This window comes from Carlito syrichta, unplaced genomic scaffold (assembly GCF_000164805.1).
Source record: "Carlito syrichta isolate Samal-C Ts95f unplaced genomic scaffold, Tarsius_syrichta-2.0.1 Scaffold185600, whole genome shotgun sequence".
NCBI lineage: Eukaryota > Metazoa > Chordata > Mammalia > Primates > Tarsiidae > Carlito > Carlito syrichta.
Window position 1 is genome coordinate 145,305 of NW_007129696.1, and position 27,650 is coordinate 172,954.

Genomic DNA, 27,650 nt, shown 5'->3' on the forward strand with positions numbered 1-27,650 from the left:
TTTGGTGGAGATGAGGCCTTCTATGTTGCTCAGGCTGGTTTCGAACTCCTGGGCTCAAGCAGTCCTCTTGCCTCAGCCTCCCCAAAGTGCTAGGGTGAAAAGTATGAGCCACTGCACCCGTCCAGGTAATTATCTTTATATGATAAACTATCTACTCATTTCTCTTCCCCATTTTCCTGTAGCATTTTGGCCCTTTATCTGTGATACATATATTTGTCCCAGTTAACATATTTCTCCCAGTATATCATTTGCCTTTTAACTTTACTTATTTTTCTTTTTGGCATGCAAAAGTTTTTCTATATTTACACCATCAAATTTTAAATTACACCTGGATTTTGAGTCCTGATTACAAAGCCTTTCCCTATATCCAGCTTACAAAAAAATTCATCAGTGTTTTCTCCTAGTATTTGTATGGTATCATCTCAATCCATTCTTGAGTATAGAATGAGAAAGAACTGATTTTATCTTTTGCCAAATGACTACCCAGTTATCCCAACACCGTTTTTATAAAGGCCATCTCTACACCAGTGACTTGAGATACCTACATCTTTATCATATATCAGATTTCTACAGGTATTTAAGGACTTTCTAGTCTGTCTCACTGGGCTATTTAAGTGCCATTATCTCATTATTTAAACATAAGGGCTTGGTATTACGCTTTAATAGCTGGTAGGACTACTTCCCTTCCCCCCAAAATAGCTTTTCTTTTTGGGTCTCAGCTACTATTGCATGCTTTGTTGTTGTTGTTGAAGACAGAGTCTCAATCTGCCACCCAGGCTAGAATGCAGTGGCACAAGCATAGTTCACAGGTGCCTCCAACTCCTGGCTCCAAACAGGCCTCCCATCTCTTCCTTCCACAGTGCTGGGATTACAGGCATGAGGAACAGTGTCCAGCCCATGCATGCTTTTTAAAAATAACAATTCATCCATTGACAGTGTATAATTTAATAGTTTGGGGCATATTCACAGTTGTACAACCAAATCCTCCATCAACTCTAGAATATTTTCATTACTCTTAAAAGAAACCCATTAGCAGTCACTCCCCATGTCCTCCCCAGTGCCCCCGAGTCCTCAGATTACATGTTTATTTTTCCATACGAACTTCAGTATCAACTTCTGGCTCCATAATAAAGCCTTTGGTTTTTCTTTTTTTTTTTGAGTCTGAATCTCACTCTGTCGCCCAGGTTGGAGTGCAGTGGCACACTCACAGACACCGCAGCCTCAACCTGCTGGGCTCCGGCGATCCTTTTACCTCAGCCTTCCAGATAGCCCGAACTACAGGTATGCGCTACCATGCCCAGCTAATTTTTGATTTAGTGTAGAGACAAGGTCTCGCCAAGTTGCCCAGGCTGGCCTCAAACCCATGGGCTCAGGCAATTCACTCACCTCGGCCTCCCAAAGTGCTGGGATTACAGACTTGAGGCACCGAGCCCGGCTACCTTTTGTCTTTTTATTGGGAATGCAATTAGGAGAAAGACCCTGATGAGGTTGAGACTTCCTAAAACAAGAACAAGGGATAGCTTTCTATTGTTCAAGTGTGTTTTATTGTCTTTTTCTTTGTTCAGATCTCAAACATTTTATTATGTTTATTTGTATTTTCTTTTCCTATTATAATGAAAAGAATTTAATTTACATTATCTGAATGGTTATTATTTGTATATATGGATGTTACTGATTATTGTATATTTACTATATGTATACTGCTGCCTTGCAGAATTCTTTTGTTTGATTAGTCTTATCACTAATTTTCCACATTTTCCAGCTGCCATATGATCTGCAGAGTTCTTTCTTCTTTTCAACACCTATTCTTCTGTTTTCTCTTGTCTACTTACATTGGCTAATACCTCCAGAGTAATGTTTCACAGCAGTGGAGTTATTGAGCATCCTTGTTCCTGACCTGAGTGACCTCTAGGGCTTCCCCCATTAAGAGTGCAATCCCCCTACTGGGAATATACCCTGAAGAACTCAAATCACTCTATCAAAAAGATACCTGCATATGAATGTTTATCGCAGCATTGTTCACAATAGCAAGAACCTGGAACTAACCCTTAAATGTACCCCACAATATCATAATAAAAAATATTGATTATTAAGAAAAAAAAAATTAAGCACACTAAAAAAAAAAGAGGCTATGTTTAAGACTGAGGTTTCTATATGTTTTCTCAAGAGTTTTGACTACATTTAGCAAAGGCTTTTTCAGCACATATGAAGTTAATAAAATTTTCTGCTTAAACCTGTTAATGAAGTGGATTATATAAACAGACTTCTAAATAATCATCCTCAAATTTAGTCGACATGTATTATTTTCTTAAAGTAGTATTGCAGTCTGTTCACCTAGGATTTTTGCACTAAATTTCTTAGATATTACTGGTCTGTTATTTAAAAAATATGGTGTCATAATACTCAGTGATCTATTACAGAAACAAAGAACTGTGTACCACATATTCTCACTCATAAGCAGACCCTGAACAATTATCACAATACTATAGGAAAGGGATTGGTAGTAGTGGAATACTGCCGGGGGAGGGAGCATGGGGCATACTTCATCAATAAGGGGACCTGATCTCAAACCAGGTGAAGTGGGGATCAAAGTGAAGCCCAAAATTTACTTGTACAAGACCATTTGTATACCCAACCCTGAATTGTACTCCACATCTCTAAAATAAAAATTTTAAAAATAAATAAATAAAAATAAAAACATGATATCTTTATCAGGTTTAAGTACCAATGTTATAGTTGCTTCATTAAAAGATTTTGGAAAATTTCCTGCAATTGCTGTGTTGCAATAATCTGTGTAGCACTGGGGCTATATGGCTGCTGGATATTTAGTTGAAATTTTCTGTGAAACCCTCAGGGTTTGGTGTTTTTTTATGTGGTAGTTTCGAACTGTCTCTAAGGAAATTGGTCTGTTTATGCTTTCTGTCTTTTTTTTTTTTTTTTGAGTTGGAGTCTCACTCTGTCACCCAGGCTAGAGTGCAATGGCACACTCACGGCCACCCCAGCATCGACCTGCTGGGCTCTGGCGATCCTTCCACCTCAGCCTTCCAAGTAACTGAAACTACAAGCGCACGCTACCACACCTGGCTAATTTTTTAAAATTTATTGTAGAGACGAGATCTTGCCAAGTTGCCCAGGCTGGTCTCGAAGCCACAGGCTCATGCAATCCACTTGCCTCGGCCTCCCCATGTGCTGCGATTACAGGCTGAGCCACTAAGCCTCACCTACACTTTCTGTCTTTACTGGAGTTAGTTTTGCTAGAAACTAAATTTCTGGTAGGAGTTATCCTAAGAAATTGTACAAATCAACTTAGTTTTCAAATTTATATATACAGAGATGTACAAAGTGCTGTTTTAAAAAAAAAAATAAAAAAGAATTTCGTCTGTATTTGTAGTAATTTGCCCATTTTGTCATTTCTTATTTTGTACGTCCTTGCTTTTCCTTTGACTGGTAGCTCATCTATTCTGTTAATTTTAAAAGAACAAGATTTAACTTATTAGTTTGATCTGTTTTTCTGTTCTCTACTTCATTACCTTCTCTTTTTATCTTTATTTCCTTCCTTTTTTTCTTTTGATTTTACTTTGTTGTTCTTTTTTTAGGTTTTTTTGGTTTTATTTTTTTCTTTTGAGTCAGAGACTCATTCCGTCACCCAGTGCAGTGACACTCATGGCTACCACAGCTCTGATCTGTTTGGGCTCAGGTGATCCTTCTGCCTCAGCCTCCCAAGTAGCTGGAACTACAGGTGTGCGCCACCACACCCAGCTAACTTTTTTATTTATTGTAGAGATGAGGTCTTGCCAATTTGCCCAGGTTGGTCTCAAACCCATGGGCTCAGGCAATCCTCTCGCCTCAGCCACCCAAAGTGCTGACCTGAGCTTTTTCTAGGATTTTCAACCAGGAATAAAAGTCACTTATTTCCATTCTTTTGTTTTGACTAACATAGGTGTATGGGGCTGTGACTTGTCATTTGATCAGTTCTTAAGTACTGTATATCCTCTAGTGTTTTCAATATCACTGTTTTTCAGAAATTCTGTAATTTCACTTTGTATTTCTCCTTTCACCAAGCACTATTAAACAGAAGATTTTTGTCCCTATAATTTTATAGCCCAGGTGTGTAGTGAGCTATACTACCTAGGTTTGTGTAAGTATACTCTATGATGGTCATACAATGTCAAAATCGCCAAATGATGAATATCTCAGAACATAGCCCTTTGCTATGTCACATGTGATTGTATTAGTTCTATTTTAATGTTCCAATTTTTCTTTTTCAAAGAAACAAATAAATATTATTCCTACCTTTCTTATCTTCTATTTCTACTACTTTCTCCCCAACTCCTTTATCTCATTTTCTTTCTCTTGACTATTTTCCCATTTTTCTTTAATACCTTTTATTAAACTTAAATGTAAATCTATTCTCTCTTGGGCTCCTTGCAACTTAGTCTTATTTTTGATATAGTTGTTTTTTCTTCTACTTCTATCCTGAGTTAAATCATTTATTTTCCTGTGGTTTCATTTCTCTGTGGGGGTTTTTCGTCCATTTTTAGTTTTGGTTTTAGTATTTCTGATTAAACATGGGTTTTTCATATCCTCATAATTATTTGAGGATATCTGATTCAGTTTGGAGTGTTATGTTACAATTTCTTCTGCTTTGTGGTGGACTTTCTGGGAAATATTTTCATTGGTTGAAATAATCTACTTTGCATTTTCTGTTCTGTGACGTAGTTTTGTATGAATGTGGTCTGTTCTCTTCTATAACTAGTAATATCGAAGACAGTTTGAAGGGGCTCTCTTTTCTGACACTTCTTTAATGGATACGGGGGATGGGAAGATTAGCTGTATTGTCTGTTTTTCATTTCTGCAGAAACATTCATCTTCCCCTTTATTTCCTTCTTTCCCATCATTGCTAAGGAGCATCATTCCTTCTCTGAATTATCTGATTTTCTCCAAGGCTCTACTTCTAGTCCTATTTACATTCAAGCCCCTTCCCTGTAGCCAACGCTGTGAATGAGGAAGCCCTACCTGTGTTCAGTATTTTAACACACGGTGTTAAACTCTCTTTCTGGTGTGACTTTGTGCTTCGTCTAAGTCCTCTGTTTCTCTCGGCTTGTTTTCTTTCTCTTCCCCCATCCTCTACACCCACAGGCTTACAGCAGTGGGAGCGCCACAGAAATTTTGCTTATTTCTCTACTTGCTGTTAATTTGAAGGTCACTGTAATCTCTACCTCCTAGTAATGCTGAATGCATGGATTTATTTACTCTACTTACTGATTTCATGGGGTTTTGGGGAGAATGGTGGGAGCAGGAGGGTATGTAAGACAATTTGACATCAAGCAGGTGCCACTATTCTCAACACTTACAAATGTTTTTTAATAGTTACAAAGCAGTTCACTAGCTGGATATACCATGATTTATTGAACCAAGACCCTATTGTTGTAAACTTTGGTTGTTTCTACTTTTTTACTTAAGAATTTTGTTGAACATCATTCAAATAAATAGGTCATTGTATTATTTCTCATTATTTCCTTAATAAATGTTTTGGTAGTAGAACTGCCAGGTCAAAGGACATTTTTAATGCTTTTAACATGTACTGTGAGACAGTTCAGTGGTAAGCAGTTTGCATAAAGTACGCATGTCTTTTTTTTTTTTTTTGCCTATTTGCAATTAGCTCTAAAATCCTAAATGTGAATACTAGATATATAAAAGGCTCATTGAATTTCAATGCTTTGCTTCTCAAGTGTGTCCAAAGCTTTCATGTCTATGATAGTTTCTAAACGATTAGAACCATAATTAGCAGTCTAGTATTAGAGACCCAAATCTCAATTACCTTTTCTGCTTCCCGCGTATCATCAAAGAGTCTCCTTTGCCTTCTAGCAGGAATTGGCTTCGCTGTTTCCCAGGCTTCTACCCACATATTGCTTGGAATCTTCATTCGAGCGCTCAACTCTCCCTTCAGCACTACGTTGCCCTTCCCATCAATCACCTCCTCTTCAACATAATCCCGAGGTGAATACCATCTCACAAAATCTTCTAGAAAACAACCTGGATTAGCTGCCTAAAATAAGCCAAAAAATTAAGCAGAATCAAATAAAAATCAACAGTTATTAGTAAGTCTGCTTGTAAAATCATATTTTCACAAAAAGCCTATCTGGGTGTCACTTTCAAAGAAGGTTAGGAGGTTAAAGTACCAAAAGCACTTTATGTTCATTATTTCTGTTTTAAAGAAAAAGAAAACAGTTCACTCGATGAATTTGGAAATAAAAACTTAAAGTGAAAATCATTTTCTTAAACAGATTATATGTTACATAACTTAGTTTAAAATTATAGTATGATAACCAGTTGATACTTAGAAAACAGCAAATAAGCTCATGTCAACTAAATTAAATAATATGCAGCATGATCAGAATAATACAGTAATGGAAAAGTTCTGTTCTTCTTGTCTTCAATACATCAATATTGATACTGCAGTAAATACCAGCTAACTGCAAAAATGTTCTATTCAGTTATCAAATTCTTGTTCTTTATTTAACCAATTTCCATCATATTAATTGGTTTTGTGCTGTTAAGGACTTGGAATTCCAACTACTATTTTTCAGGCTTCTAGATCCAAAGTGATTAAAGTTTTAGTCAGTAAATAATTCTATAGAATTAATGACGAGCCATGCCAAAAATCTTTCCATGATTCCACTTTCAAGCCTGAAAAACAAAGAGGCTTCACAGTGTTAATGGTAAGGCATGGAGGTCTTTCTGCAAAAGTTCCAGTAAGGTACTAGTAGAGGGCATTACTGGATGGGCATGAAAACCAACATGACGAGAATGGTCTGTCTTAAGTAAGACAGTTTCTTCTCACTGGGTTCAATGACTTGACTATCTCTATCATTTTAGGAAATCCTCCTGAGGGGGGTTGAGGAATCAGAGGAAGAACCACTGACTGTCAACAACATAAACTTCTAAGGGTTATGACATGGTCCATGACAACAAAGAACTGCTGTGAACTGCAGTGGGTCAAGATTACCTCGTGACACTCAGTGATGCAAAATTCATGTACCAAGATTTGGATCTTAACCAGGCAACACCACACCCACGTGAAAACATCTTAGGAAACTAGAGAGATAGGCCTTGAGTAATGAGATCAAACTTCAAGAGAAAATAACATTCAACTTAGGCATTATAGATTATATTAAAGAAAGACATTTCACACCAGGAGTCTTCCTTCTGGTTGTCCTTACTATACCAGGCTGGACACACAGCTACCAGGAAGGGTCAAGGCACACTTCGATTACAACTTTTTTTTTTTAAATTGTTCAAGGTTTGTACCACAAAGGCATGCTCCAGAACGCACCCTGTCCTTCTGGAATCGTGGGGTGTAGGTAGCTCAGGAATATATGACCATTTATCTGATGCTCTGGGGACTCTCTCAAGGGCCCCTAATACTAAGTCATCCCTATACAAAAAGGTAAAGACAACTATATCTATTTTAGAGTAATTACATATGCCCTTAAACATATTATCGGATTCCTACATAGGAGATGTGTAATGTGGCATTTAAATTACAATCTATTTTCTGATTAAAATAATGAAAATTAAAGATTTGTAGGTACCCAGGTAAGTCTAAAAAAGTCTAATAAACCACATTTTGCTGAAGCACAGTGTTAAAGGAGCTATATGGAATCTTACCATAAGGGACCAGTATGTTTCTATAGGAAAAATCTTTCACAGTTCCCATTTGGAATCTCTTCCTGCACATGCCTCTGCAAAGACACTGTAGCAGGACAGGAAAAGATGACTATGAAAGTAACGATACGTCAGATGGAAAATAACTGCTGTGGTGGCTGGTATTTCCTGCTGTGCACACACACCCTATGCCAATTCCCTTCTCCACCTTTTTGGTTTGACATGTGCCCTGAGAGCCAACTGGTTTCTCTTTAAGCCCTGTACAAACTATTTGTTTTAAAGCAATATATGTCTTTTGTCACATGGCAGAAAATAACTCACAGATTTTCTGTATCTTTTTAGTCTCCAAGGAAAACAGATAGCTCTTAAGAGGTTTACTGAAGACTTTTCCTTTTGGTAAAGACACATAAAATAAGCAGGGAATAAAAGGCTCCCTTAGCCGGGCTCGGTGGCTCAGCCTGTAATCCCGTGCCTTTGGGAGGCTGCGGTGTGTGAACTGCCTGAGCCCACGGGTTCGAGACCCACCTGGGCAGCGAGACGTCATCCCTACAACAAGTAAAAAAATCAGCCGGGCGTGGTGGCGCATGCCTCTAATTCTGGTTACTCGGAAGGCTGAGGCGGAAGGATCGCCAGAGCCTAGCAGGCCAAGGCTGCGGTGGCCGGGAGCGGCCACTGCACTCCAGTCTGGGCGACAGAGTGAGACTCCAACTCAAAAAAAAAAAAAAGAAAAATCAAGCTCAGGCTGGCCTACATAGCACAGAAGCAGGGGCTCTGGATTGGGAAGCTGAAGGCTACCACAGGCTAAGGAAGAAGGTCTGGGCCTAGAAGACAGTTCAGAGTATAAGCAGTAGAAAAGGAAGCCCAGTGGCCCACTGGGCTACCCAAGTGGAGTTTTTAAAATATACATGGACTTGCCTTTGCTTTCAAGAATAAATAATTCCAAAAACTTCTTCATTCCTGGTTTTTAAGCTAATAAGTCAAATGTCCACCATTCCTTGAATCCTGTATGTTTTGGATACAGGCCTACATCTAAGCCTAAAAGATTCTTCTTCATATGGAATATGCCTATTCATCCTAACCAGTGTCTTGTCTGAGAAACCTCTCGAGACTCACTCAGCAGTGTCAGTCTTTTTGATCCTGTCTTCATAAGATAACTCATCATATGATAATTCTTTACATATCTCCCCGTATAACCCCACTAGACTGTAACTGAGGTTAAGCACTGTATTTCTTACTCATCTAATCATAGTACAAGGCACACAGTAGGCACTCAAAAGTCTGTTGAGTGAAGCGACCCACATTAAATCTTAAGGGTTTCCTAAACGCCTTGCATTAAATTGGCTGAACACACACAAAGGAAAAAAGCATCCCAATACACATACAGAAATAATTCAATTCTCAATTTTCAACTATTAATAACAGATTGGTACTTTTCTTTTTTAAAACTTAAGGAACAAGTATGACTATGTCCTTTAGGGAATGGTGGCAGGGTGTTATAACTACTAATGAAATCCAACATTTAACAAAAAGACATTCAAGCCTTCATACCACTTTACAGAGTAACTTTCACAGTTTCATCCCAGAATAGCTCCAAATAGACCCCAGGGCTCTGAAATTGTGACCCACCTTAAAAGACTCCATATCTGAGAGCAGACAGGCACTCTGCATGCGTGCTCGGAGGTGAGCCCCTTCTGCAGATGTACCTAATTTAGCTAAAACCTCAGACTGCTCTTCTAGCAGATCTTCTGTCATAGGTGCTGGTTCCTGCGAAGCACAAAAGGACAAAGCTCACGAACAGCCCTTTTTAGACAAAGCAGTGCTATAAAAATAGAATAAAGACAACAATCGTTTCAGCTGTAACAGTCACAAGATATGTATTTTTAAAAATTCAGAGAAATGCACAAGTATTTTAGAACCTACATTTAAAAAGTAACAAATTAAGAAAAATAAATATGAATTTTAGGCCTCCCCCCTCACAGATAAGATTGCCATGTTTCGCTTTGTAAGAATTTACAGCTAAAAGGGTCCACGGAACTACATTTTCCAGCCTATTAATGATAAAGAAATGGGCCGGGCATGGTAGCTCATCTCTGTAATACCAGCACTTAGAAAGGTCAAGGCGGGAGGACTGTTTGAGTTTGACTCAAAAAAAAAAAAAGAAAGAAAAGAAAAAATAAGAAATGAAGTGCCACTAATGATATTTTTATATGTGAGGGCTCCCCCACTAAAAAAAAAACCAAAATGATCTTTCGGAGGGTGAGTCCCTTGTAGTGTACTTGGAATTTGTTCCTCTGGAGCAAATCCTCACCCAACATTGTTATCTGGAAGTTTGGAGAGGGTTGCATCATGGTTTGCAGAAGAAAAGTCCCAAGTGTGGCAGACAGGTGATTGGTTCTCCCCCCATGACAACGCACCTGCCCACACTGCACTGAGGGTTCAGTAGTTTTTGACCCAAACCAGCACGACTCCTGCACCCCATCATCCCTATTCGCCCAATCTCGCCTGGAGTAACCTTTTTTTCCTGTTTGTTTTCCCAGAGGAAAAACAATCCTCAAAGGGAAATGTTTTGCTTATGTGGAAGAGGTGAAGCCAAAATGGCAGAAGCACTAAAAGTAATCAAAATTGACAAGATCGAAAACTGTTTCAGACAGTAGAAAAAGTGTCTCCATAGGTATCTTGCACCAAATGAAGAGTACTTTGAAGGTGACTAGTTTAAACATGGAAGAATAAATACACAATTTATTATACATAAACTCTGGTTTTCACTAGCTGCAACAAGGTTTTTACTTTATTTTAAAATTATGGAAATTGTGTGAAGATTTGTCACACAGATATATTTCGTGAATAGGAGGTCTGAGCTTCTAACAAGCCCTCTCCCCGCTGCCCCCAGCGCCCAGTGATGAATGAACATGGTACCAAGTGAGTGATTGTATATTTCTTATTTCCCTCATTCCCTCCTTTAGCAGGGCCATGTCTGTTGTTTCCATTCTCAACAAGGTTTTTATTGTAAGAATTGGGACTGGTTTGATAAAGAAAAAACTGGGAGATTGTAGCGATCATCTCCAGTTATGGAATTTAGTTTTTGTTTTCTTCTCTCTACAATGAACAAGCATCACTTTTAATTACCTGGCAAGTACCAAGGAGAGTCTTACTCTGATGCTTAAGGTTGAATAATAATCAGTAAAGCAGTATGGTATACTAGTTAAGACCTTGGGCTCCAGAAACAATATGACTGTGTTTAAATCCCACCTTTGTGACCTTGGGCAACCACTTAACCTTCCTGTGACTCACTGTGGTAAAGAATAAAAAATCCTGGCAGACGCTCAATACATACTAGCCATTAATACTTAGCTTATAAGCTTCATACTCTCTCTTTCACTACAGGAAAGTATGTTTATCAAAATATCTCAGTCGAGTTCACAAATTATATGATGAAGCAGTACACTCTAGAGCAGAGGTCTTCATTCCTTCTATTAAAAAGGAGCTACTTTTCATTGGCCTATAACCCTGAAATCACAAGATGGAAGGGAAGGAAGGGGATATTGAGAGGACACTGACCACCTCTCCCACCTGGAAATCTCAGCCATCTGTAAGCAAAGAAGAACATGATAAAGAGGAGAACAAGCAGCAAGCAGAATGAGAACCATGTGTTTTCATATGTGCTATTTATGAATATGCCCCAAACTTTCTCATATACATGAACTCATGTGGTCACTTAGAGAAGTCAGGGCATTTACAAGGAGGAACCCCCCCAAAAAACCAGAATTTATTTATAAAAATTTATGTATTTATTCTTTTTTTTTTTTAAGTTGGAGTCTTACTCTGTCACCCAGACTGGAGTGCAGTGGCCATTCCCGGCCACCGCAGCCTCGACCTACTGGGCTCCGGTGATCCTTCCGCCTCAGCCTTCCAAGTAGCTGGAACTACAGGTGTGTGCTACCACATCCGGCTAATTTTCTGATTTATTGTAAAGATGAGGTCTCGCTGCCCAGGCAGGTCTCAAACCCGCAGGCTCAGGCAATCCACTCACCTCAGCCTCCCAAGGCGCAGGATTACAGGCTGAGCCACCGAGCCCAGCTATGTGTATTTATTGTTCTACGGTTAAACTTCAGTCACCTTCAAAGCACTCTCCATCTGATGCAATACACCTATCAAGACACTTTTTCCACTGCTCAAAAAGAGTTTTTGAACTTGTCAGTTTTGATGCCTTTTAGTGCTTCTGCCGTTTTTTGTTTCACCTCTTCCACATTGGCAAAATGTTTCCCTTGTAGGACTTTTTAAATCCAGGGACACACAAAAAAAGCTGCTTTGAGAGAGATAGGGTAAATAGGGAGGGAGGGGCATGGGGGTCATGCTGGTTTTGGTCAAAAACTGCTGAGCACTCAGCATGGTACGGGCAGGTGTCTTCTTAAATCACTCATCATGAAATGGGCAATGCAATGAAAGAACCTCAAACAAACAAACAAACAAACAAACAAAAACAATCATTAAAGCCAAATGCAGCATCTCACAATGCTAGCTGGTACACTTACCCAGCATGGGAAGCTTGGATTACAAGGAGCCCACCCTCCCCAAAATAATTCCAATATTTTTGGGTCCCCATCATACAAGTGATAAAACCAAGGTGCAGAGATAAAGCACCTTGCTCAAGATCACCAAGTGGCAAAACTACCAAGAAGCAAACTGAAGGAAACCCCGGACATCTGTTTAATGCTAACTTTAAAAACTACCAGCTTAGATCCGATTCACTGGCTAAGGATTACTGCTCTAACAGATTCGTCACAGATTTTTATTCTATTCCTGGCTCTAGAATACTGAGTAAAGTAGTTAAGATTTTCTAGTCATAAATTTTAGGTTGATCTAAGTCTACATGAATGTAACTCAGATTGTATCTGAATTCTTACAAAGCAAGGACCTATATAAAGTCTTACTATTTTTTGGTGAAGTGGGCAACTGATTATGGCACATTTTAAGCTAACTCCTAAAGCTTGAAATTGTATTGGTTTCAACTGGGACAATACTGAATTTTAACCATTTCATCCAAGTATATTTATAATGATTATAATTCAAATAAAATTAATCTTTAGGAAATTAAAATGGACCAAAAATTTGCCTAGATCTGCATAAGGTTAAAATATAAAAATTAGTTTCTAAAGACATGAGATGCAAATTAAAAGACGAATAAGTCAATTCAGTTTGACTATAAATTCAAATACGAAAATTCAAGCATGTGAAATAAATGAGGGAGCAGAGGCTTTTGTAGAAAAATAAGTACTAAATTTAAAAGTATTATTTTTATTTCAAGGAAGAGAATATCTGAGCTTCCAGAAGAAGTTTCTCACTCTTTATTAATAAGGGAAACTAAAGAACCAAATATGCAATTAGCTCAATAAAATTAAGAATGACTACTATTAATTAAATCTGGAAGCAGAAAGGATACAAAAAAAATAAACTTTGCTGAACACTTACATGCCAAGTGCTTTCAAATATGATATGTGATTTAGTTCTAAACAAACCAGAGTAATACAAACTATTATTGCCTTTTAAGAACCGGATATTTTGCCGGGTGTGGTGGCTCAAGTCTGTTATCTCAGCACTTTGGGAGGCTGAGCCGAGAGATTACCTGAGCCCAGGGGTTCGAGACCAGCCTGGGCAACTTGGCGACACCTCATCTCTACAATAAATCAAAAAATTACTTGTGCGTGGTCACATGCGCCTATAGTTCCAGCTACTTGGAAGGCTGAGGCAGAAGGATCACCTGAGCCCAGCAGGTCAAGGCTGCGTTGGCTGTGAGTATGCCACTGCACTCCAGCCTGGGCAACAGAGTGAGACTCCAACTCAATTTTTTAAAAAAAGAGTGTAACATTTATTTATTAAACAAATAGGTAGAGTTTTTAAACTGCAGATATCTTAGAACAAAAATACTTTCATTTTTTTTTTTCTCCTTGTGAAGGACTGATTATATATGACAACTTTTTTTTTTTTTGAGTCAGAGTCTCACTCTATCACCCAGGCTAGAATGCAGTGTGGCACACACGGCCACTGCCGCCTCAACCTGCTAGGCTCAGGTGATCCTTCTCTCTCAGTCTTCCAAGTAGCTGGAACTACAGGTCCGTGCTATCACACCTGACTTATTTTTTGATTTATTGTAGAGACAAGGTTTCACCAAGTTGTCCAGGCTGGTCTCGAACCCCTGAGCTCAGGCAATCCTCTCACCTCAGCCTTGAGCCACTCTGCCATTGTTTTAAAAAACAACTTTTTAAATAGTTTTTTTGAAATATAATCAGCATACAATAATTTATTTTTTTTCACGTGATTGAATAAATGGTGGCACTTTTATTCAATGGAAAATTGAACAAAGTATGAATATAATCAATAACTATCCAGGCAGAAGAATACCCAGAATATACTGTTAACAGAAACAGAAATTTACAAAATAAAAAATAACCTAATCTTAACAAAAACAAAACCGTTATGGAAATGAGTACCATTTATATGGGTTAGTATACAATAATTTAAAGGCTACACTTCGTAAGTATTCATATATGTATAGACCCATGAAATAATCTTACAATCAAGATAATGAGTATATCCATCACCCTTAAAATTTTATTTATGCCCATTTTTGGAATGTCTATCAAGAGCGAAACAGATAAACTGTTATATCCATGCCAGGAAAAATTAGGAAGCAATAAAAACCTATGAACTATTAATACATACAATTTGTGTAAATCTCAAAATAATTACACTAAAAGAATTCACACACATAAAATACATGTGTTATTCCAAAATGTAAACTAATTTTCTTAAATGAGAAAAACAAAAGCTCAGAAGGGAAATATGGCTTGTTTTAACAATAATGTTAATTAATGGTGGTGTCAGAATATAAATCTAGTTCTGCTGGATCCCAAAACCCAAGCCTACACAAGACCTTACTATCAACTGCCTTCTCCACAACAAGATTACAAAAAGCATATACTTGATTTCTAGCATTAGAAGATTCTGGCCTAATACCAAAATTTAACAATGAAAACCCTAAAATCTAGTTTACTATTAAAAAGATATAATAAAGCAAATAGCAAAAGGCCTATCAAACAAAAAAACCTAATCTAGTAAATTATACAACCTTGGAGAACAAGCACCCTGCATTAAAAGAAGCCTTTTGAATTTCTCAAAAGGAAAAAACGGGACACAAAGAACAGAAACAATTACTGAAGGCCATCACTTCATCAAAAGTGTCTCCTCTGAGAGCATCATTCTTAGAGGCTAACTGCATTGCTAAAGCTAAGAAGTCCTTTAATGTTGGTGAAGAACTGATCCTGCCTACTGCTAAGGACATATGCTGTGAACTTTTAGGAGCAGCTGCAGTTCAAACAGTGGCACATGTTCCTCTTTCAGCTGACACCATAACTAGACAAACTGATGAAAAAACAGAGAACACTGAGGCACAATTGTTAGAGAGGATTAATGAATCAGCGTAGTATGCAATCCAGGTTGATGAGTTTACTAATATTAACAACAAGGCAACAATGCGTGTTTTTGTGTGTTATATTTTTCAGGAGGATGTGCATGAGGACATGTTATGTGCACCTTCGTTGCCAACCAATACCACAGCTGCAAAACTATTCTAGTCTTTGAATGATTACATATCAGAAAAACCGAATTGGTCATTTTGTGTTGGTATATGCACGGAGGGAGTGGCTGCCATGACTGGATGGCTTTCTGGTTTCACTACTAGAGTCAAAGAGGTTGCTTCTGAATGTGAGCCTGCGCACTGTGTCATTCATAGAGAATTCCTGGCTAGCCAAAAAAAAGTCACCTGAACTTAAGGTTTTGCAGAATGTGATTCAAATTATCAACCACATTAAAGTACCTGTCCTTAACTTATGTCTGTTTGTGCAGCTCTGTGAGGAGATGGACGCACAGCACACATATCTTCTCTTATATACAGAAGTGAGATGGCTTTCCAAAGACAGATCACCAGCCGGAGTTTTTGAGTTACAAGAACCACTCCAGAGATTTCTCTTAGATAAACAGTCACCACTGGCAGCACATTTCAGTGAAACAGAATGGGTTGCAAAACTTGCTTACTTATGTGACATATTCAACCTGCTCAATGAACTCAACCTGTCACTTCAGAGGAGAATGGCAATGTGTTCAAGTTGGCAGATAAAGTGGCTACATTCAAAACCAAACTGGAATTATAGGGATGACAAGTGAACATTGCGAGTTTTCAACATGTTTCAAACATTAGCAGAGATTTTGGAAGAGATTGAGCCAGGGCCTTCTTTCACCCAGCTGGTACATGATCACCTATCTCAGCTTTCAAAAGAGCTCATGCGACACTTTCCAACCACAAAAGACCTCCAAACTGGGAAGGATTGGATCCGCACCCCATTTGTGAATAAAGCAAGTGATCAACTTTGTCTGTGCTAGAAGTGGATCAACTGCATGAGACAGCAAATGACAACAGCCTTAAAAGTATGTTTGAGACAACTACAAATCTCCATACGTTCTGGATTAAAGTCAAAGCGGAATATCCTAAGATTGCTACAAAAGCAACAAAAAGCCTGCTTCCTTTTCCAACATCCTATCTTTGTGAAGAAGGGTTTTCTGCAGTGACAGCAACCAAAATGAGATTACAGAATATACTGGACATAAGCAACATACTTTGGGTATCATTGTCTCCCATCACCCCTAGATGGGACCATCTAGCTGCAGTAAAACAAGCTCAGGGCTCCCACTGATTCTGCAAAATGGTGAGTTATTTAATTATTTCATTATATATTACAATGCAATAATAATAGAAAAAATGCACAATAAATGTAATGCTCTTGAATTACCCCAAAACCACCCCCCACCCTGGTCTATGGAAAAATTGTCATTTATGAAACAGGTCCCCAATACCAAAAAGGTTGGGGACCACAAAACACCCCAAACCTAAGAATCACAGGTTTTCCTCAAGAAGAAGAGAAAGAAACAGACTTGGAAAACCTATTTGAGGGAAAAATTGAGGAAAATTTCCCTGGCCTTGCCAGAGATTCTAACATCCATATACAAGAAGCCCAAAGAACCCCTGGAAGATTCACAGAAAAAAGGCCATCCCCAAGGCATATAGTCATCAGGATATGCAAAGTTAATGTGAAGGAAAGAATTCCTAGAGCAGTGAGACAAAAGCATCAAATAACTTTCAAAAGTAAACCTCTCAGACTAACAGCAGACTTCTCAGCAGAAACCCTACGAGCCAGAACAAATTGAGGGCCTATCTTTAGTTCCTCCAGTCAGCAAAGGATTCTGAATCTCACAAAGCTAGTTTTCATAAATGAAGGAGAAATAAAGTCTTTCTCAGACAGCAAAGACTGATGGAATTTGTCACCAGTAGGCTGGTTCTATAAAAAATACTCAAGGGAGTTCTAAATATTAAAACAAAAAGTCAAAATACATCAGTAGAATGAAACTGAAAATCATAAAACTCACAGGGCTTATAGAATACTAACATAATACAGAAAAAAAAGTAACAGGAAACAACCAACATGATGAATATGAAATAGTATCATTCATATCATTATAAATCCCGACCATAAATGGTCTGAATGTTCCACTTAAAAGATACAGATTGAAAGAAGCATAAGAAAGCACAATTCAGCCGGGCGCGGTGACTCAAACCTGTAATCCCAGCACTTTGGGAGGGCAAAGTGAGAGGATTGCCTGAGACCATGGGTTCGAGAACAGCCTGGGCAACTTGGCAAGACATCATCTCTACAATAAATCAAAAATTAGCTGGGCGTGGTAGTGCACTCCTATAATTCTGGCTACTTGGAAGGCTGAGATGGAAGTATTGCCAGAGCCCAGCAGGTCAACCCTGGGGTGGCCATGAGCATGCCACTGCACTCCAGCCTAAGTGATGGAGTGAGACTCCAACTTAAAAAAAAAAAAAGAAAGCACAATTCAAATATCTGCTACCTTCAACAGACCCACTTAACACACAAGACTCCTACAGACTCAAGGTAATGGCAAATAGAAACCAAAAACAAGCAGAAACAGTCATTCTTTTATCAGACAAAACAGACTTTAACAACAGTGAAAAACAATAAAGAAGCTTATTATATAATGATAAAGGGATCAACCCAATGAGAAAATATAACAATTTTTAAAAATATGCACCCAACACCAGAGCTCCCAGCTTTATAAAACAAATTCTAATAGACCTAAGAAAAGAGATATATGGCAATATAATAATCGTGGGAGACTTCAACACTCCATTGACAGCAACAGACAGATCATCAGGGCAAAAAAACCCTGGAGTTAAACTGGACCTAGACCAAATACCTAATAGACACCTATAGAACATTTCATCCCAAAACTGCAGAATACACATTTTTTTCATCAGCACATGGACATTCTCTAAGATATACCATGTGATAGGCCACAAATCAAGTTTCAATAAATTAGAAACAACTTATCAAGCACCTTCTCAGATCACGGTGGAATAAAACTAGAAACTAACTCCAAGAAGAACTCACAATACCAAACAAATACATGGAAATTAAACATTCTGCTCCTAAGTGATCTTCGGGTCAACAATGATATCAAGATGGAAATTTAAATTCCTTGAAACGAATGACAACAATGACACAAATTATCAAAACCTCTAGGACACAGCCAAAACTGTGCTCAGAGGAAAATTTATAAAACTTGAGGCCTTCATTAAAAAGACTGAAAGATCACATATTGACAACCCAATGTCATACCTCAAGGAACTAGAAAAACATGAACAAACAAAACCTAAAGTTAGCAGAAGAAAAGAAATAATAAAGATCAGAACAGAACTAAATGAAACAAACAAAACCAAAAAAGGATAAACAAAACAGAAAGTTTGTTCTTTGAAAAGATAAAACAAAAATTGATAAACCACTAGCTAGATTCATTAAGAAATGAAGAAAGAAGACTCTAATTGGCTCAATCAGAAATAAAAATGGAAATATTACAACTGATACCTTAGAAATACAAATGATCACCCAAGATTATTATGTACACCTCTATGCAAACTAACTAGACAATCTAGAAAGAATGAATAAATCTTGGAACATACAGACCCCCGAACCCTGAATCAAGAAGAAACAAACTCTGAACAGACCAATAACAAGTAGCAAGATTGAAAACAGTAATTAAAAGAATCCCGGGGAGGGGGCGACACCTCTTATCAACAAGGGTGCCTGATTGAAGCATATTTGTATACCTAGCCCTTAGCTGTACCCCACAACATCATAATAAAAAATATTGATTAAAAAAAGAATCCTAACCAAAAAAAAGGCCAGGCTTTTACAGACTTACAGCCGAATTCTACCAGACTTTCAAAGAAATCATACCAATCCTACTGAAGCTATTCCACAAGATTGAAAAGGAGAGAATTCTCCCTAACTCATTCTATAAAGTCAGTATCATCATAATACCAAAGCCAGAAAAAGTCACAACAAAAAAAGAAAACTACAGACCAATATCCCTGATAAACATAGATGCAAAAGTTCTCACAAAAATACTAGCAAACCACATTCAACAGCACATTAAAAATAATCTACCATGCTCAAGTAGGTTTTATCTCAGGAATACAATGATGGATACATATACAGGTCAATAAGCATGATCTACCACATAAACAGAATTAAAAACAAAAATCTTATTATAATTTCAATAGACACAGAAAAAGCATTTAATAAAATCCAGCCTCCCTTCATGATTAAAAAAAACCCTCAGCAAAATAGGAATAGAAGAAACATTCCTTAAAATAATAAAAGCTATATACAACAAACCCACAGCTAATGTCACCACGAATGGAGAAAAGTTGAACACATTCCCCCTCAGACTGGAACAGGGTAAGGATGCTCACTTTCACCACTCCATTCAACATACTACTGCAAGACCTAGCCAGAGCAATCAGGCAAGAGAAAGAAGAGTATCCAGATTAAAAAAGAAAAAATGAAACTATCTTTGTATGCGGACAATACGATCTTACACCAAGAAAACCCTTTAAAGACTCCTCCAAAAGACTTCTAGACTTAATAAATTCAATTTTCAAAGCTAAACATTATTTTATTATAGAGATGTGGGGTACAAGTAAGGATTAACTACAAAGTAGGCTGCATGAAGGCCCTCAACTGGCCCTCACTATCTTCCCCTCCCCCCACCCCCATCCATAGGACCAGGTACCCTTCTGTTGTTACATTCTTTCTTTCCCTCCCTCCCTCCCTCCCCAGCAGTGCCCTGTTGATCCCTCCCTTGTGCTAATGTGATTAATGTTCAGGTCTCACTTATGAGTGAGAACACATGGTATTCAGTTCTTTGTGATAGATCACTAAATATGATGGTCTCTAACTCCATCCAATTTCCTGTGAAGTCCATGATTTTGTTCTTTATGGCCACGTAATACTCCATTGTGTATATGTATCACATTTTCTTTATCCAGTCCACTTTTGATAGGCAGTAGGGTTGGCTCCATGTTTTTGCTATTGTGAATAGTGCAATAATGAACATGTGTGAGGAAGTATCTCTTTTGGAGAACAATTAATGTTCCTCCAGGTATTTTCCCAGGAGAGTGACTACTGGATTGCATGGAAGATCAATTGCCACACAGCTTTCCATAGAGGATGAACTAGTTTGCACTCCTACCAACAGTGTAGAAGCATTCCCTTTTCTCCACACCCACGCCAGTGTCTGTTATTTTTTGATTTATTAATGATGGCCAACCTCAGTGGAATTAGGTGGTATCTCAATGTAGTTTTGATTTGCATTTCTCTAGTGATTAGTGAAGCAGATAATTTTTCATGTATCTGCTGACTGTTATATGTCTTCTTTTGAAAAGTGCCTAATCGTATCCTTTGCCCACTTTTTAATGGGCAAAACCAGTCTAGTTTTTTTTTCTTTTACTTCACTTGAGTTTCTTATAGATTCTGAATGTTAGGCCTTTGTCAGATACATAAATTGCAAATGTTTTTTCCCATTCTGTGGGTTGTCTCTTTACTTTCTTGATGGTTTCTTTTGCTGTGCAAAAGCTTTTCAGTCTGATGAGGTCCCATGTGTCTATCTTAGCTTTTATGGCATTTGCTTTTGGGGACTTGGCCAAGAAATTTGTTGCCTTCTACAATGTGCATAAGGGTGTTTCCTATGTTTTCTTCTAGAATTCTTATAGTTTGAGGTTTTATGTTTAGGTCTTTGGTCCATTTTAAGTTGATTTTTGTATATGGTGATAGGTAGGAGTCAAGTTGCATTCTTCTGCATGTGGTCAGCCCATTTTCCCAGAACCATTTGCTAAACATGGTCTTCTTTCCCAGTGGTTGTTATTGGTGGCTTCATCAAAGATGAGTTGGTTGAGAGACCAAAAGACTCTTGGACTTGATAAATGAATTCAGTAAAGTTTCAGGATACAAAATCAACACACACAAATCAGTAGCACTGCTATACACCAATAGCCACCAAGCTAAGAATCAAATCAAGAACTCAATTCCATTTACAATAGCAACCAAAATCCTAAAATACCTAAGAATATACTTACCAAGGAGGTAAAAGAGTTCTACAAAGAAAACTACAAAACACTGATGACAGAAACTGCAGAAGACACAAACATATGGAAAAACATCCCATGCTCATGGTAGAATCAACACTGTTAAAATGACCATATTACCCAAAGTAACCTACAGATTCAACACAATCCCTATCAAACTACCAATGTCATTTTTCACAGAATTAGAAAAAACAATCCTAAAATTCGTATGGATGTGTGGGTTCATAAAAAGTCAGGGAAACACAATCTAAAACACTGAGATACTATTTTCGACCATCATGTTGGCAAAAATGTATATGATTGGTAATATCAGTTGTTTATAAAAAATTGTGCAGTTTTTTTTTTTTTTTTTTTTAAATCAAGGGTCTCACTCTGTTCCCCAGGCTGGAGTGCAGTGGCATGATCATGGTTCACCGCAGCCTCAACACTGCAGGCCCAGGCGGTTCCTCCGCCTCAGCCTCCTGAGTAGTTTATAAGAAACTGAATAAAATATAAGTACTGTGAGTGCAAGAACCTTATAGTCTAGTTTGCTTCTAAATTCTCCAAGTCTAGAACAATGACTGGCATGTAATATTTGTGAAAGTAAAAAAGGAAAGTTGGGGCAAGAATTCCTCTTTTGAAGAGGAATTTAGTAACTTGTATATCCAAGTTAAACAGCAATTCATGTTTTTCATTATCTTCCTTAAAAACAACACTGACATGAATACACAATATATGACAAAACTACTGCATTGCAGCACTGTTTGTAACAGCAAAAACTAACTTGTAAATAACATACGCTGTGATCAAGAGGGGAATGGTTAAATAAACCACATCTCTTCAATGCCATGGAATAATATGAAGCACTTGAAATGAAGTAGCTCTACATTTAAAGACATGAAAAGATCTTCAAGACATATTAAACAAAAGTTAAACAAAGAGTTGCATACTAATGCACATATTTAAAATTGCACACTAATGCACATATTTAAAAACAAAAGTAAAAAGTTCATAAAACTAGGTATCGATGTATGAATGCGTAGGAACAGGTCTAAGAAACATAACCAAGCTAATAATAGTGGTTAGCTATGTCAAGAGATGAGAGCTGAAGTAGTAGCTGGTGGCTTTCACTTTTTCTAGATTGAAATTTTCATAATAAAATGTATTTAGATCTTACTAAAGCAAAAACAAACCAACAAAACCTCCTGTTGCTGCTGTTGTTGAGTTGTTGCTGTTTTACACCCTAATGGTGTACATTGGCTTTAAGCTGTATTTCTGAACAGATAAAAACTAAACATATAAATGAAGGATTTTTACTGTTGTTCTTTCCCCACCATATTTTTGGATTTTGTTTTTCAAACCTCTGAGTATTCACCACTCAGCTTAAGAAATAATAGATCACCTTATATAGGATGAACTATTATGCTACCTATTTAAACTTCAAAACATTTCTCAGTTTCAGAAGTGACAAACCTAAAAGCCCCAAAAGTTATTTAGACTTCATATCTTAAATCTTTAAATAAAGCCTTTTTTTTTTTTTTTTTTACATAGCAACTATTTCCTACTAGGATGAAGTATATAAACAATAGGAGAAATTAAAATGAAAAGAGCTAGTGCCCTACCTGGGTCACTGGAATGTAGAGCGGTTCTCCATTATGCAGCAGTGTAAGTTTCCCATGCTGGTAGAGCCGTCCTTCCGGCTTTAAATTTGCCATCTCCTTAGGTCCTCCTTTCTTGCCACTCTCTTGTCCATTTCCTTTAAATTCTTCAGTATCACTTAGGCATTCAAAAAATTCTTCTTCACTGTCACTCCAGGAATCCCAAGATTTTCCCACCTCTCCCTTTTCCTTATCTGTATCTTTTAGATTATCTGGCCCCAACTGGTCTCCACCTTTTCCAGCATCCCCCAGATATGTATTAGTGACATTATCTGAAGTACTTGTCCTTTTCCCTTCATCACGTGCCTTCTTTCTTTCAATACAACAATTCAGCATCTTAAGAAAACAGAAATAATATTTATAGTTGAATTAGCTGCAGAAAAATAAAAATCTATCTGCCACTTGAATATTTAATTTTCATTCTCCACTTCTCAGGATTTTGTAAATTATGGCGACTATAAGAAATCTACAACAGCATGATAATAGTCTATAATCCACTATTACATTTAGCATTAAAATAATCTTTGATTAAATCAATACCACATTTATATGTGTCATTGGGAAATCTTTACCTGTAGTTTCTGATGCAGTAAACAACACCTAAGATCTGGGGGTCCACTTGCTAATCTATCAAATAAAGTAAGGAGAAAAAAAGCTTAGTTTTAGTAAAACTGCTTTATATATGATTATTTTCTATACTATCATAACTTTTTGCTATATTGATAAGACATCAAAACTGGATTTCTATAGGTAAGGTAACTGAGTTCCAGAAGAGGAACTAATATAATTATAAAGACGAAAATTGGCTGGGTGTGATGCATCATGCCTATAATCCCAGCACTTTCGGGGGCCAAGGTCAGAGGATTGCCTGAGCCCATGGGTTCAAGACAGGCCTGGGCAACTTGGTGAGACTCATCTCTACAATAAAAATAAAAAATAAATTAGCCAGGCATGGTGGAGTGTGCCTCTAGCTCCAGCTATTTGGAAGGCTGAGGTGGAAGGATCACTTGAGCCCAGCTGGTCAAGGCTTTGATGGCTGTGAGCGTGCCACTGCACTCCAGCCTGGGTGACACAGTGAGACTCAAACTCAAAAAAAAAAAATGAAAATTTTATACTACTAGTCCACAAATTACCAAAAGCAAATATAATAGATACACCAAACATAGCAGCAAATCTGTGATACTTTCCAGACTAAGAAACTTAAAATGAGAAAAAAAAATCACTAAATCCGCCCCAGGAAGTAGCTAGTATACAGTATTTCACACCATACCAAATAAATCAGTCTATGTCTTCAGTACTAAATTCTTATAGCGGATTCTCACTATAAAAATCAAGATGTCCACTTCTATTTCAATGGGACCCAGACTGCCTCTAGTTCTAGACCACTACGTTCTCCACAATCAGCTGGAGATACTCCTTCATATTCAAAATGCTTCCAGAGCAAACTGGTTAGAACCAAGAGAGAATTCAGTTGAGGAGAGACAAGCAAATGACATAACAATAAATGTTTTTGGATGAATCATCATTTTATATTGCCTATAATAATGACTCTCCACCTGGTGTGGTGGCTCAAGCCTGTAATTCCAGCAATTTGGAAGGTGGAGGTGAGAGGAATGCCTGAACCCAGGGGTTCAAGACCAGTCTGGGCAACTTGGCAACACCTCGTCTCTACAATAAATCAAAAAATTAGCCAGGTGTGGTAACACATGCATGGAGTTCCAGCTACTTGGAAGGCTGCGGCAGAAGGATTGCCTAAGCCCAGCAGGTTGAGGCTGCAATGGCCGTGAGCGTGCCACTGCACTCCAGCCTGGATGACAGAGTGAGACTCCAACTCAAAAAAAAAAAAAAAAAATGACTCTTCTATCTTAGCATGGGTAACTGACCACTAAACTACACAATATCAACAGCCTGGGCAACTTAGTGAAACTTAGTTTTTTTATATCTACAAGAAATAAAAAAACTAGCTGGGTATGGTGGCACCCTGCTACTCAGGAGGCTGATGCAGAAGAATTACCTGAGCCCAGGAGGTTGAGGTTATAGCAAGCCGAAATCGTGCCACTGCACTACAGCCTGGGCAAAAGTGAGTCTCTGACACATACTCATGCATGCGCATGCGCGCATACACACAAACACTCACACAATGCTTACTAAAATCTGTTTTATAATCAAATGAAATGGCAATTATAAAGCACACATTTATTACAGAAGACTTAAAAAATACAAGAAAGTATAAAGAACAAAATAAAAATATAATTTCACACCTCAGAAAACTGTAAGCATTTGGCTATACTTCTTTTCAATCTTTTCTCTATACATATACATCAGCATAATTAAAAGTACTATATATATGCATTACTATAGTCCACCTTGTGACAAACATTATGAACATTTTCTGTCATTAAAGATTCTTGGAAAAAATCTGTAATAAATCCATAATTTTCCACTGTAGAGATATAGCATAATTGATTTACCTATTCTTTTATGTTTCATATTTAGGTTGTTTTGCCTTTTTTTTCCTATTATAAATTTGCTGTAGGGAACAATTTTGAACATAAATCATACCTAATCTTCTTACCACTTTCTTAGGGCAAATTTCCTAGGAGGGGACACTTAATGGGACAAAAGTCAAATGCCTGCTAACAAACAAAAATTCTATCTAAACAGCTGAAAACTGAAATTATTACCCTGGAATCAGGAAGTTGTTTTCCCATCTGAAACGCATTTCAAGAACAAATTCCTGCCAAAGGTGTGCCACTCCTTTCAACCCTCCATGGTAGAAATTGATCATACAAAGGCACAAAGCCAATTTGTATGTTAAACTGTCAGATGGTGCAGATTTGAATTGATTGTAGAGATTCTAAATTTAACAAAATAGAAACAAAGCAAAACTTGTTAGCAACATATACTCAAAAAGTGTGTAGGAAGAGATTTTAATACTAAAATTAACCTGTCCTATCAAAACTTTTCATCAAATGTCTAATACAGTACGGCATGAATTGTTTTTAGGCAGTTCCATGTTTTCAAAATTTCTACTAAGATTTTAAGAAATGAAGCCATAGCTTAATGAGGTTAAAGTTATAGCTTTCAATCCTTCTGTGGAATCTTTAAGATGTATGCCAAATTTCATGTGTTGTTTTAAAAATCTTCCAATTACAATTACAAAATGAGTACATACTTGTTGTCAAAAGAAAAAACAGGCTAGGCACAGTCATCATGCCTAGCATCCCAGTGCTTTGGGAGGCTGAATTGGGAGGATTGCTTGAACCCAGGAGTTTAAGACCATCTCTACAAAAATTAATACTATTAGCCAGGTGTGGCGGCAGTCCTAGCTACTCAGGAGGCTGAGACGAGAGGATCCTTTTAGAGCCCAGAGTTTGGTGCTACAGTGAGCTATGATCACACCACTATACTCCACCAGCCTGGGGAACAAAGTGAGACCTCATCTCTAAAAAAATCACTTTTTTGAATTAAAAAAATCAAATCAGAATTGTACAAATTTAAAATGTAAAGCCTCTGCTTTTCTCCCTCACTTCACGAAATCTATTTAACAATAACTACTGTAAACAGCTTGACATATCTCTCTACATCTGTTATTTAAACTCTCTTATTTCTTACTTTCTCAAAGCCTGGACAAGGAGAACATGAAAATTATATCTCATTTTACTTCATTAAAGAGTTTTCCACTCACTAACTAGCTTTTAAATATAGAGAAGAATCCGCTGCAAAACATAATGATTTCACAAAAACTCTACAATGAGTGATATCCTACATGCATACTATTATGCTATTTATGCTATATTTTCATTGTTTCCAGAAAAACTCTTGCTACTCAAAATATGTAGCTATGCCAATGTTCTGCACCAGGTCATGAGTGAGACCACGATCTCCATTCAATATTCCAAAGGTGATCTCTAAAATAAAAAGATATTAGGCTAGTAAACTAGAAATATAACAAACCTCTAGAAATTCAGCATTTAAACAACTTTAATATCAAACTCCAAATCAACTTACATAGTCTTCGCTCTCTGATGGAGGATTATTATTGTCTGTTGAAGTAGTTCCATCTAATGGTTTCTCAGAAGCAGCATCGGGGAATAAGAACTTGGGAAGAAAGAAAGTCAATCACATTTTAGACCATATTTCCTATTTTGTTGATTTTTATAAATCAGACAGACAGTATGTAACTCTGTAATGGTTTTGCTGCCTAAACAATTAGAAGTGTTCAATTATATCAAGCAGTTGGTTCTAAATGCTCTCAAATTTTTTCTTTAAAAATACACAGAGAGACGGGGCAAGATGGCGACGGCATAGGTGAACTGGTGAGATTCTCTGAACGGACCAAGACTGCAAACTGCTGAATAGACAGACTGTAAAGCAGAGGGAAAAGTGAACAAAACCAGAAGACCCTCATAAGGAAGAACAGGTCATTGCAGAAGAGAAATAAAAGCAACCCCATCTTCCCTCAAAAACAGAATTGAAGAGGGGGAGGGAAAGGGGTAAAGGGAGAAAAATCTACAGAAATGAAGAAAAACCAAAAGAAGAGTATGGGTCTCTCCCAGACGCCGCCTGGGAGAGCAGACACTGAGAAAATTGACTTTGGAATACAAACAATGAAAAGTCCCCAGAATGAAGGGTCTCAAAATGCAAATGTAGACATCAAAACAATAATGGAGAGACTAAAAAGAATTGAGGAGACACAAGAAGAAACTAGGAAGGAGCTGATCTCTGAGATAACAGTAAGTTAGATACTGTGAATGAAATAAATAACAAATTGATAAGCATGAAAG

At 37.5% G+C, this 27,650-nt stretch overlaps 1 protein-coding gene across 2 annotated transcripts in view; it reads right to left on the reverse strand.

Moving 5' to 3' along the window:
* Positions 1 to 26,992, reverse strand: part of LOC103252958 (rab3 GTPase-activating protein catalytic subunit) — a 39,590-nt gene extending 12,598 nt beyond the window's left edge. For both annotated transcript variants that reach the window (XM_021709358.1, XM_008051525.2), the window contains exons 1-6: positions 26,875 to 26,992; positions 25,548 to 25,720; positions 23,436 to 23,490; positions 22,828 to 23,199; positions 9,295 to 9,432; positions 5,822 to 6,049 (exon numbers count right to left, since the gene is read on the reverse strand). In XM_021709358.1, the coding sequence (XP_021565033.1) occupies positions 5,822 to 6,049; positions 9,295 to 9,432; positions 22,828 to 23,199; positions 23,436 to 23,490; positions 25,548 to 25,651 (897 nt within the window). In that variant the 5' untranslated portion in view covers positions 25,652 to 25,720; positions 26,875 to 26,992. The remainder of the gene's footprint in view (positions 1 to 5,821; positions 6,050 to 9,294; positions 9,433 to 22,827; positions 23,200 to 23,435; positions 23,491 to 25,547; positions 25,721 to 26,874) is intronic.
* Positions 26,993 to 27,650: the final 658 nt, after the last annotated feature.